The sequence below is a fragment of the Erpetoichthys calabaricus genome, chromosome 11 (assembly GCF_900747795.2).
Source record: "Erpetoichthys calabaricus chromosome 11, fErpCal1.3, whole genome shotgun sequence".
NCBI classification, from domain to species: domain Eukaryota; kingdom Metazoa; phylum Chordata; class Cladistia; order Polypteriformes; family Polypteridae; genus Erpetoichthys; species Erpetoichthys calabaricus.
In genome coordinates, this window is record NC_041404.2 from 43,096,317 (window position 1) to 43,109,545 (window position 13,229).

Sequence of the window (13,229 nt, forward strand, 5' to 3'; positions counted from 1 at the left end):
CTGGTCCACAAAGAGAAAAGTTTGTCAGGTTTGGCTCTCAAAGGATGAGCAATTCACAGCTTTTAGGTTCATAGAGCACATTTCAGAGGTTTTCAGTCATTTTGGAGAGATACTCCCCTTCCCTGATAGAATCCCAGAGAATGAGTCCCAAGAGGATCCCTGAACCTCTCTTAACGTGCCATGCTCTGCTAACCCTGTAAAATGCAGCTAGGTTATAAATCAAGTTTGAACCTTCTCTTGATTGGATTAAAGTTACTTTTGCTACAATATCCTTGTGTTCTAATAGGTGAGTTCTTCTGTCCACCCTAGTTGTCATCCCTTGAATTATATTTCTTTGTTCTTGCTTGAGTCTATTTCATGTCTTCTGGCTCAAGAGATCAGTAGAGGGGCCTCAAGAAAAATGTCAGTGCAATTATGCTTTACACCTTTGCTGTCAGTTGAGATCGAGGCAGATCCTAGTTGTTATAATAAGTTTGTTATAATATTAAGTTTAATGTCACTGTCTCTGTGCAGACATTTAAAACTTAATTTTGCTTTTCTTTCTACATGCATAGCTGAGCCAGGTTTAGTACAAAGGGGTTCAGCATTTAGAATTGCCAAGCCAAGCATAGGACTAGATAGCCTAAGACAGCTGGAGGATTGTATAGTCAGCCTAAAGACAGAATAGTATACATCTGTCCTCTGTCAGTACAAGATCTTCTTTCCTTTTTTGGAGAATGAGACAACTGCAAGTAGGCATTGTGCTATTCCTGTATTTTTGGAGGTGGGGTTTAGTCCTTTCCTGTCCTGGTTTGGAGACCAGAGAGAGAGCCTGCACATGGAGTAACCAGTATATAAGGCTTGGACTGTTGCCAAGACACTTTGAAGCCTGTGGACGGACGAAACCACTCATTCGTCCCGAAAAACCTTTCAGCGCAGCGAAGGAAAATGGCAGACTGTATACATCAAGTTCCCACCTTGATAATTATCATGCTATGGCTTCCTTCATCTGTAATGCAGTGTAAAGTCATCAGTAAAGAAAGCTAAAGTATATCTTTTTCTCACATGTGATTTTTGTACCGCCGTATCACTATGGGAGGGATATCGCCTTTTAATATCATATCTCTATATTTTTCAGTTACGTAAAATGCCGCAATTTCAAAAGAACACATTTCCAGAGAGCTAATGCCTACTAAGGAAACACTAGTACATGCTGGATTTCGGTCACTTAGTTTGGAATGCAAGTGGGTGCAACGCTGGATGCCTATATCCCTGCTAAATTTGCTTTCTTAACAGATGTAGTGTGCCACTAAAACCTACTAGAATGGCCTATGCCCACTTTGTCCCACAGATATTTGGCCCTTTCGTGGTTTCTATTTGTCATTCTTGTCTGTTGTTTATTCTTGATTTTTTGCTTGATCACATAGCATGTTGCGGATGTCATGCACCAGCAACAGTAAGGACTGCACAATTATGCTATCTGCTTAACTCTTTAGTTGACTTCAGACTCAGTTTTATTTAAAGCTCCTTTAAACTTCTTCAAGGAAAACTACACTCAAAAATTGTATTTCTTTATTTTTACCGATCTCATATACTTTATAGTAATGGCCAATAGAAAAACTGAATGTCATGTTTTCAAGGAGAACAGAGATAACAAAGTTTCTGTAATAATAGGCATTTATGGTAAGCAACACTGGACAGCAGCAAACGAGAAGAAACCTCCATGAAAAAATCTTATGTTACTTGTGTTGCATAATCTACATGTCATGTCATCCAGTCATATGTTCACAACATCCCAAACATACACATTTTTTACTAAAATATTGCTAAATTAACCACTTCAGGAACATGCTCGTTAAAAAAAATTAAACTCATTCAGATGTGAATGAACATTTGAGTTGGACACCTGCCCCTCCATCCCATTGCAACATGAATACTTTTGGATTGTCTTGCATCACTCTGTGAAACTGTATTGAAGAATTGACTTTTGTTTGTTGAAATATCTTGGACATGCAGAAGTCTTGGGCATATTCTCTACACCAAAGTGTTTTCACTCATTTTTCTTCAACTTTCATCATATGTTTCACATGTCTCAGGGTGCACAAATCTTGTTCATAACAAGTGAAAGACAATGTTGAGACAATGGATACACTACTCCTGGACTAGGCTTCTGACCAATGAAAGAGGGGTCAAGGAGAATCTCCAACTGAAATGCTCAGGCATATCTGTGAGCACTCAGATTTTTGTTCATAAGAGAAGTGAATGTGCTCCAGAAGTGGTTTATTTAACAATTTCCTTAGAAGAAATGCATATGTTTGGAATGTCATGAGCACTTGGCATGTGGGTTATGTGGCACATGTAAAGTCAGATTTCCCCATGGACTTTTTGGTAGTGTTTGCTGTTGTTTAGTAATGGTTACCACAGACCCCTATTGCATGAGAAATGTTGTTATCTCCTTTCTGAAATGAAAACATGACATTCATTTTTTTCTTTATTTCTCAACTATCACTACAAAGTATATGGAGTAAGTAAATTAAGTTAAAAATACAATTTTTTGGTGGAACATTCTGTTAAAAAGGCAAAACTTCCAAACTGCATTAGAATGGATAGTGTTCCAAAGCTGTCTACTCTTCGATGTATCTGTAAGTATGGATCTGTTGCTTTAACATTTGTAATTGAAGACTTCTGGCCAGTCTCCTGTCTATTATGCACTCAAAATCCCTGGGCACATGATGTCGAGATGCTCTTGATTGACTACAGCTCCACCTTTAACTTAATGTTTCCTTTGGCAAACTTATTGATATTGGTATCAGTCAATCCATGTCTAATTGGCAATTGGACATTTGTTTTGATAGGTAGAAGGTGGTCAAGATGAACGACAGATATCTAACCCCCTCCTCCTGAGTATATATGAAAGAGGGTCATATCACCATTCCTTTATTTGTTGTACTGTATATAAATAACTGCATTTCAAATGCACATTCTCTAAGAATTGTTGAGATTCCTAATAGCACCACTCTTGCAGTTCTCTGCAAACATTAGGAATGAGTCTAAGTGCAGGAATGAGGCAACAAAACATTTAAATAGTGTAAATTAATGTTGAATTAAACAAGAAAGCAAAAGATAGATGGTGAATTTTGACCAAGACAGGATGATAAGTGTCTGTGATGGATGGCCGCCTCCACGCTGGAAGGACCGGGGGAGCCAATGGGAATGTTACTTTTCAGGACCGCTAGATGGCAGCTCCCCTGGGTTGGAGTGGTGCCTGCAGGGCTTGCTTGGAGTTGGAGTTGGTTACAGCCATGTTGGGAGTCCAGGGGTGCCACCAGGGGGTGCTGAGCCCTATTGGGAGGTTCTTCTGCCACACAAGGAGTAGGTCAATGAGCACTTCAGGGGGTGTTATAAAAGGAGCCAGCAGTCATTACTCCAGGAGCCAGAGTCAGGAGGAGGAGGAGGACAAGGAATCTTGCCAGAGGGAGAGAGGAGGAGAAAGAAAGAGAAGGAAAAAGAAAGAGGATTTGTTTAAGGTGTGTTTGTGCTTAAGACTGTGTTGTGCTTGTGGGAACAAGGATGGCGTTGCCCACAAGTGAAGAAAAAGAAAATAAAACTCTTGCGTGCTTTGAACTTGTGTTCTACGCCTGTCTGTGTCAAGGCTGGCCTTTACAGTGTCATCTTTATACTGTATATCAAAGGTCATATTGTAGAGGCATGGGAAATTTTGTGTTCCTTGGGACCACCATTTCTTACATTCTAACATGAAAGGTTAAACATTTGCTATGGTCAAGAAAGCTAACCAGAAGGTTTTCCCTCTGAGACAGTTTAACATATTCACTTAGTTAAATGACGTAACGACAATTTTACACAGGTCCATTATTCAGAGCATTATGATCTTCTCCATCATTGTTTGGCATATTTGCCTGTACTCCAAGGACAGGAAACAGCTAAAAATACATTTGTTGTCCCCTCTGCACTCTTGATTGAAGTGAAAATTCATCAGGTTGTCTGGTACAGTAAGTTCCTTAAGTCAATGAACACCTGGACTGACAGATTTCAAAACAGTACATACCTTCGAGCTGTTAGGTACATGAACTTAACATTTTGACCTTACATTTTCACCAGTAATCTGATGAATATGTCCAAGTGTGTTTTTGAGAAAATGGTTGTTTGGTTGTTCTTCAGGAATCATAATTACTGTAGCCCATATATTGTATATTTCTAATTATTTTTTTAATATAATTTTGAGCTTTGGGGTTGGAGCACAGTGTCAGCCAATGATGATTTATTTTCATGAATTAATTAATATTCAAAAAAGGTTCAATAGAAACTCAACTTCAGAGGAAATTAAAAAAAAGAAAGAAAAACACTGAATAGATAAATTGGTTTGATGCATGGACTCTGAATAAAAAAATCTGAAAGGATATCAAAAAAAAAAAAAAACAGACCAGTTAAGCAAAATGTCCTGTAATTGTATTTTATAAGGAGATTTAAGACATCTGATAAAGATTTACCACTACAGAATTAGAACAAGAACAGCACAGATCAGATGAGAACGTAGACACATGTTCTACTGGTTAAGCAGCGAGACTAATATACTGAAAAATACACCAATGACATAAGCTATAAGGTAAAGATTTATGTAGTTCCAATCATAAAGATTACACGACTGAGAAAATATTTTCTCTAAGATTTCATAGTTCTTTTTCTTTTTCAAAGATCCCAAGGTCTAGGTTTGATTATTGATCATATTGTTATTTATTTGGCAGTTGTACTGTTACCTGTAGCCAAGGGAGTTTTCTGTGATATACTAAACACTTGTGTTTAGGGTAATTAACACCAATAAATTGGAGTGGTATTCCCAAATATATAATATTGGCTTATATAAAATATTTTCCATTTTTTGATATGCTGTATATAAAGAATACAACAGATACAGTGATACTAGAAAAAAGTGCCAGTAAAACAAATAAAATTGGAGTTTAAGATTTATTATCACATAAATAACATAAGGCATAGAGCAGTTGAATCATTTTGACATTGTTAACTTCAGTTGGAATAACAAAGGTTTTCTTTAAAATATGGTTAAAAATGTGATTTTTTTACAGCAAAATTTTGTCATGCATAGTAACATCCTTTCAATGACCAAAAAATATAATAGATCACAGTACATGATTGAAGGTAATGGCAGAAAGCTACAAGGCAGAGAGTGAACCAACACTGTTTTAGTTGAGAATTTCTTAATACTTATAAATACAAGTATTGTATTAAAAACAGACAGTCATAGGCATAATCATATGAACTGCAAAATCATTTTACATTAATATTGACAACTACATGCTAAAAATCATCTGATTTAGAGAATGGTTTCACATTTCATGTGTATTATTCAAAGAATACTGAACAGTTTAATGCATTTAAGTTGTCTTTTTTTTGCAACCATCATTTAAGCAGCATTAGTCCCCTGTGTCTTTGGAATGTAGCCTTTTTTAACCTTCATAGAAAAAACCTCAGTCATCAGGCTCATGTTGAAGTGAATTGACAGGACTCTGCTTTACATTTAAACATGATTTTTAATTGTCTTCTTCAGATAAGCACATCTCACCTTGTCAGGTACTTCTGTGGTTGAAAAAGGTGGTTAATTAATCAAGCAGTCCTTATTTTAACAGTGACTTAAACAGTGCTTTACAAAGTAGCAATATCTTACAATTGTAACATCACAAGTTTGGTTATAGTATTAAGATTAGACATGTTAAAATAAGAAAATGAATAACTAATTTGAAGTATAATATTATTAAAAGGTGTAGGGACTCAACTGGACCCCAGTTCAGGTAAACAGAACATGTTTAAAGATACTAGGTATAACCTTTAAAAGTCCATAATAAGCAAACAACATTCAATTTGCACAAGAATATATCTGAAAAAACTGACAAAATGAAAGCACCTTATTCAGTAAATGACAAAGAGTTGGTTACTGTTGAAGTAAATAGCCTCAAAGACTTGCATGGACCTGAATAAATCATTTAACTAATAACAAACCATACAGTTAATTGTCAGTAGTTTACTCGTATCAAACACACATACTGCTGCCTTCATTTACCTCCATAAGACTAATGCACTGAGTAGTTTAAAATCTGGCATCTCTGAAAGAAGATTTCAATATGCCTAAACCTTATTGTTCTGTCCCCAGAGGTTGCAAATAAACCTGAACTTGCATGCCAGTTAATACTCCTTTTCAGTAATTAAAACTCAGCACACAGAAGGTATTGTCTGATGCTTAGAAGGTTTGCAAGCCATGCCACTACAGAAAAATTATATATAATGTATAATGGAAAATACAACAGTGTTAGTCCTGCTTGAAAGTCAATGATAAGTAATATTGTTGATCTGAATGATTTTTAGAAAGTGCTGGAGAAGGAAGTATTTGAAGACTCTCTAGTTTGGTGAATTTCTGTGTAATTGTCATTAGCCATCAGGTTTTTGTAACCTAGGAATAGAAACTCACTTGTATTTTGTTCTGAGCTCTTCACTTGTAATGATGACTTTGTACCATTGTCCTGTACCACTAAACAGTCCCCCAAATTAAGGTTTACTCAATTAGATTGACCTCTTCTCTAAGTTGCTTTATGATAAAGGTGTCTCTTAAGCAAATACATGTAAATGAAATTTAAAAATTAAATGTGATCAAACGTTCACTAAACTGTACATTGTAGAGGGAATGGGGGTGTGAACTGGTGGTGTAGGTAATAAGTGTAGCTCCATGCAAACATCTGGACACCCATGGCTAAATTACATGTTTTGTGGACATTTGCAGTAAAACATTGACAGCAAACAAACTAAAATATTGGCATTTTTATGAAAATATTCATATACAGTTAAGACTTGTTTGATGAATTAAAATAATGCAAAAAAAAAATGCAAATGTTTGGGCACCTTTCGGTTGTAAGATCTCAGAGTTAGTTAAGATGTTAGCAGGGTCTGGTTTAGCAAGTTAGATATTTAAAAAAATGGTATTAAGAATTATCAGCTCATAGCAATTCCAGGACCTAAGAAATATTTTAAATCTTCAAACACTACATAATACTTAACAACTTCTAAGCATGTGACCGTGGCTCTGAAAATTAAACTAAATGACGCATACAAAACAGTGGAAGGATTTGAAAAGATACCAAAAAAACTACCAGATAGCAATTTAAACAGTAGGAAATGTCTTTCAGAACAGGCAGTTAATGAGAATCATGGAAGTCAAGAGAAGATCTGGAAGACCCAGAAAAAAAAGACTGTATACTGTGCAGGAAAGGCGAAGCAACACCCAAAGGACCTGCAGACAGCTTTAGCTGAGAATGGAGGGGTGGAGCACTGCTGTACTTGGCATAACTGTACACTGACATAACGTTTATAAAGGAACTTTATCTGAGGTCTTAAGTATGCATTTTGGTACTAAGTGCTGTGGACAGATTAAACAAAAACTGAAATCTTTGTCTACAACAATAAAAGGTTTGTTCGAAGAAAAACAAAGAGTAGCATTTGAAGAAAAGAACACCTGGCCAACTGTTAAGTGCAGGGTGGATCTTTATTAAGCTGGTATTGCGTGGCCACTACCAGCAACGAAAATATTGTACAAGTACAGGGAAGAATGGATTCCACCTAATATCAAAAACTTCATAAACAGAATTTCAGACAAAGGATACACACTACGCCCTTTACATAATTTGTAAGCAGAATTGCAATAATGTTTTGGAGATAAAATTGGCATGCATTTATGCTAAACAGCAATGTCTAGGAAATGATTTAAAAGATTGTACGGAGACCAAAATTACATCATTAAAAATGTAGCGATTTGACTGGGTACACATGCAGTATATGTAGGGTCCCTGCATATCCATCATCTAAGTACTCCTTCAAAAAACAGGAATTTAGGCCAACCCACGGCTCTTTCTGAACAGTCTGATCGGAGTAATCAAGTAATCTGGTTAAAGCCCATTTAAAGCAATACATTATATACAGTGTTTACCTATGGAGTCAAATAAGAGCGTATTGGGTAATGTATAGTTAATATCCCTTAATAAGAAGAAATACACAATAGTTATGATCATAGTGAAATCTAAATATGAATGATTATTATTACAATTAAACATACATAAAAATCTAGATAAATAATAAATGATTAATTATATAAAGAATAATGTCACAGAAATTTTCAATTTGTTCTGACTGCTGTGAATAAAGAAATGAACAGTATAAGTGCATATCAGTCTATTATAAATGGGAAAAAAAACTGCAGTTGAGGATATTGTCGTTTTTGCAGGTTTAGTATTAGTGATCTAAAAAATTACAACAATTTTTAAACTCATCAAGAGTTATTAAGCATTTCTGGAAAAATAAATAATAACAATGTAAGTAAATTATTTAAATCTAATTTTACAAGTGCTCTGTTATAGTCGTTTAACCTCACACAGAAATATGCTGCCATCATTTACTATGATGGCATATTAAATATTAACAATACCCATTTATAAAAAGACATTTATGCCTACTTGACTATTCAAAAAACTGTTATAATTCACATGGTTATAATTCATCAGTCGAGGCTCTTTATTTTATTAAGTACAGAAATTGTTAACATTTCTCAAATCACAGATACTCACCCTACTGAAAATAATAGTTTCAATAGGATACCTGCTGGAAAATGTTTTTTGTGTTTCTGGTAATGCATAACAATGTAGTTACTATTGAAAACAAACACATTAGAATACATTTTTTTATAATCTGAGAAAAAACAAAAAATCTTGATATTTTTAAGATTAGAAAATTAACTTTATATGTTGGTAACCGTAGTATAAAAATGTAATTAAGCTGATGATTTCTTTAAGAAAAACTTTAAAATAATGACCAATTAGTTTAACTTTTGCAACACTGCTCTGTTCTCAAAATTAATATGTAATATTCACATTTCAAGCGAAAGCATATGGTATTGTGTACAGTTTACTTAATGTCTTTTAACATGTGAAATTTCAGCTCAACAAGTAATGCGTTGATAATACATATTTCTAAATATGAAACTGCTACAATACTAACACCATTTCCTCTCTGCTTTGGTATGAAATTAACACTATCGCATTTTTACAATACAACAAATAGAAGCTTCTATTATACAGCTGGTCTATATGTAATATAAATTGACCTACAGTGGCTTGGTAATAAGGAAATTCATCATTGCATTGGTTACAAAAATCTAAAAATGTTGCATAAGAAGTGGGTAAAATATGGAAGACCAGAAGAATAACAGAAGGGGATCACAGCACACCATACTCAATATTCCTTAATAACTATTAAAAGACAATCAACATAAACAACATAAACAAAATATAAACAAAAAATAACAAAGTATAAAGTTTAGATTCTAAAATGATAACAAGATATCAAAAGACTTGACCAGGACTTGGAGCATGTCTGTTAACTGTGTCTCACACTATGTTAGAATACTTCAGGTGACAGCTTCTACTTGATGGGAACTGCAAAAGTATTTGATGTAGGACATGTGAAAAGTTCTGTGCAAGACAACAAACTTTAGATATCTTCAGTTCAGTTTTTTCCTCAAATGATGCTTTTTCGTGGCTGGTTCAATCCAATTATCCCAATGACGTTTCATCTGCAAAGCTGACATCAGGGGAATCCTCTGTTCGTCTCCTGTTAAAGAGAAGGCACCATTAGGTTCAGTCAGATGTCAAAACTAATCAGCTTCATGCACTCTTACGTCTTAAAGCAAATCTGCTTTTAAATTATTTTTAATTTATTATGAGAATTTTGCATTAATAAATCATAAGAAGAAAATTATACAATTCCAAATCTTGTACCATTCATTTCTGGTTATTCTCCTATTTTTAATAAGTAGTGTCAAGATGACCTCCAACAACACCCCTAAAGAAGACCTCTAATCTGCAAATTGTTTGTAATTCTATAAGGTCCTTTTATTTCAAACAAAATGAAAGTAATTGTCCACCTTAATAAATGAATAAGTGCCTGTTTGTGCGTCTGTGTGTCCATCCACTTGCTACAGGGTTAGGGAGAAAAATGTAAAAATAGGCAAAACATGCAGAAGAAGGGTCAAAAATCAAAAATGATAATAAAACTACCAAATAAGGGTCAAAAATAAGAAAATTGGTCTCATCAGCAGTTTCCAATGTGCCACTGGCCATAAATAATACAGCTGAAACCATACAAAGCATCTGACACAGAGAACTTGACAGGGAGCTGAGGAGAAACATGTGGAAGATGACTACGGCAGGCAAGTGCTGATATGTTTTGTTTGGTGATGATGAGTATATAGCCAGGGGCCTTATTTAGAGGTTTCCCAAACTGAGACTACTATGCAAGCAACCTTTGCAGTATCCGTGTACTATTTTGAATTCATGCTATGATTGGTGGACCTGCCAATTCTAGTATTCTATGGCAAATGCCAATCAAGCTCCACGGTTGCGGGAAGTGAACGCAGCGCCCACTGGAGGTGCCACTGGCACCCTGTGCTTTTCACAGATGAGAGCAGGTTCACCCTGAGCACATGTGACAGATGTGAAAGGGTGTGGAGAAGCTATGGAGAATGTTATGCTGCCTGTAACATCATTCTGCATGACCAGTTTGGTGGTAGGTCAGTGATAGTCTGGAGAGGTATATCCATGGAGGATCACCAAGATATCTACAGGGTAGACAATGGCACCTTGACTGCCACATATATATATATATATATATATATATATATATATATATATATATATATATATATATATATATATATATATATATATATATATATATATATATATATATATATATATACACAAGGGGGGACCCAAAAATAACCGGAAATAAATAAATAACCTAACAACAACAAAATTCCAGTTATTTTTGGGTCCCCCAAAATATATATATATATACACACATATACACTAGGGGGCTGTGACCCTACAGGCTTCGCTCGCCCACCTCACAACCTCCCCCCCCCCCCCTTTATGCTAGCCACTTCGCATCTCTGCCACTCATGTTGTACAGGGGGGGTGGGGGCTGAACGCATACTAAAGATGGATCAGCTGCTGGCTTACTGCTACCTGCTACCGAGCTGTGTAATCTGCATGTCGACGTGCTCATTTAAAGGCCTGTACAGCAGCTGGGTATATATGAACTTTTGGTTCAGTGAAGGCTGCAATCTCTAACAAATTTATTCCCAGGTAGTTTGCGACTCATACAGGACAAATCAGCCTATTGTATTTGTCTGATGTTATACCACAACAGTGGTAGTGACTTTCATGTGCCCTCAAAGGAACTCACAAAGAGTACAGTCTTGGAAATAAAGAAGAATCTTCCTGCAAACTAGAAGGCAGGTAACACTGGGTGTAGCAATTTTCCATTGAAAAGAAAAGGAGAAAGAAAGGGAAGCTATTCGAGGCTGGCAAAAATCATAACATCTAAACGACATGTGGCAACACAAGATCACTATTTATGAAAGTTGTGACTACAATGCTCAGTTAAAGTAAATTAAGTGGGGGAGCAAGTACAGTATATGGTCCAAGAGTGTAAAAAGTTGAATTGTGTTTCCCCTTCAACACAATGAGCAGTGGGGAGCTGCTGTCAGGTACAGTCACAGTGGACACTTTGGGTGAACTAGACTGGAGTCCCTGAAGTCAAAGGGAGTTGTTTTTTTTTACCTTTGAAGCGAGTGCAGAGTCTGGTAATTTAGACTCTGAAATGGGGCTTAAACCCCCCATCCTCCACAGCTTGAATGAGTCTATAGTTAAGAGGGCAGATGATGCACAAAGAAACTAGGGGAGAGCTGGTGAACGTGAATGTTAAAGAGAGACAAAGAGAGAGAAATATGGTGTTTAGGAAAGGGTAGCACATTGTATTACAGGAAAAGTATACAAGTTAATAAGTAAAACTATGGTAATTATCAACAATTGCAGCAAAATAAAAGTCAACAACATTCTGATATTCATTGTAAATTGCATGTTATCTGTGCACTGTGTGATCTTTGCAGTTTTTTTATTGAAGAAAGATAAAAACTCTAAAACAGTGAAACGTCTGCTGTTCACATTTTAAAAGTCTCCATATAATAAATAGCATTACTTTTGAAAAGCACGTGGAAGATGAGCATCGATTAAAACCTAACTGTTTTGATGTTGCAACACTCTTGAACAACATTAGAGTTCCCACAGCATTTTAATTTTTAATTCACAGTGTGAGCGCAGTAACAGAAAAAAAGAAGGCAAAGGAAGCAAGCAATACAATTACAGTATATAAATGTTTATAATAATAATAATAATAATAATAATAATAATTCATTGTTACGTTTTATCATATAAAGAACTGAGCATGTAATAAAAGCTTACAGCCTATTACATCAACAGTAATACATACTATGGTATAGAACTCATGCTGCATTAAACTGAATACATGGTGTTTTATCATTACTGGGAAAATTCCCAATAAAAACCTGAAGTTGTTTGGATCTCTGGGATAATATGGTATAGAAATGATACTGTGCAAAGAGAAGCAAGAGGTGTTTCATTTTTACTGAAACAGACAGACGGACGGACAGACAGACAGACAGACAGACAGACAGACAGACAGACAGACAGACAGACAGACAGACAGACAGACAGATAGATAGATAGATAGATAGATAGATAGATAGATAGATAGATAGATAGATAGATAGATAGATAGATAGATAGATAGATAGAACTTTATTTGTGAGTCATTATGCACACATGTTGCTGTTGGTATAAGGGAGCCCCAATAACGTTCATAACACACTTCTGCTGAATAATTTATTGGCTGAAAGTTCTCAGTGTTAGTGTATAATGGCACTCAGTTTTCTTTCAATTCTCTCTTCCTCTACTACATCCTCTACTACCTACAGGGAGGTCCAGAGTGCATCCTAAAACTGAGCTTGCCCTTTTAATTAGCTTGTTGATTTGGTGGGCCTCAGCACACCACAGTATAGAAAATCGCACTGGCCATCATGGAGTTCCAGAAGATGTGAAGTGCGTCTCTTTCCACATTAAAGCAACACAGTCTTCTAAGATAAAAGAGCCTGCTCTGCCCTTTCCTATGTACGTGTAGTTCCTTTGTGTTCTGAGATCAGTCCAACCTGTCATTAATGTTGAGCTCCAAGTACTTGTAGGAGTGGATCACCTCTATGTCCACTCCTTGAATGACTGTCATTCCTATTGCTACAAGCAGGAATAGAAGCAGACACC

The 13,229-nt window shown here is 35.8% G+C and overlaps 1 protein-coding gene across 16 annotated transcripts in view; it reads right to left on the reverse strand.

The window, feature by feature from the left end:
* Positions 1-4,948: 4,948 nt before the first annotated feature.
* Positions 4,949-13,229, reverse strand: part of LOC114661297 (protocadherin-10-like) — a 287,170-nt gene continuing 278,889 nt past the window's right edge. For all 16 annotated transcript variants that reach the window (XM_051933735.1, XM_051933728.1, XM_051933733.1 and 13 more), the window contains one exon: positions 4,949-9,663. In XM_051933735.1, coding sequence (XP_051789695.1) covers positions 9,640-9,663 — 24 coding nt within the window. In that variant the 3' untranslated portion in view covers positions 4,949-9,639. The remainder of the gene's footprint in view (positions 9,664-13,229) is intronic.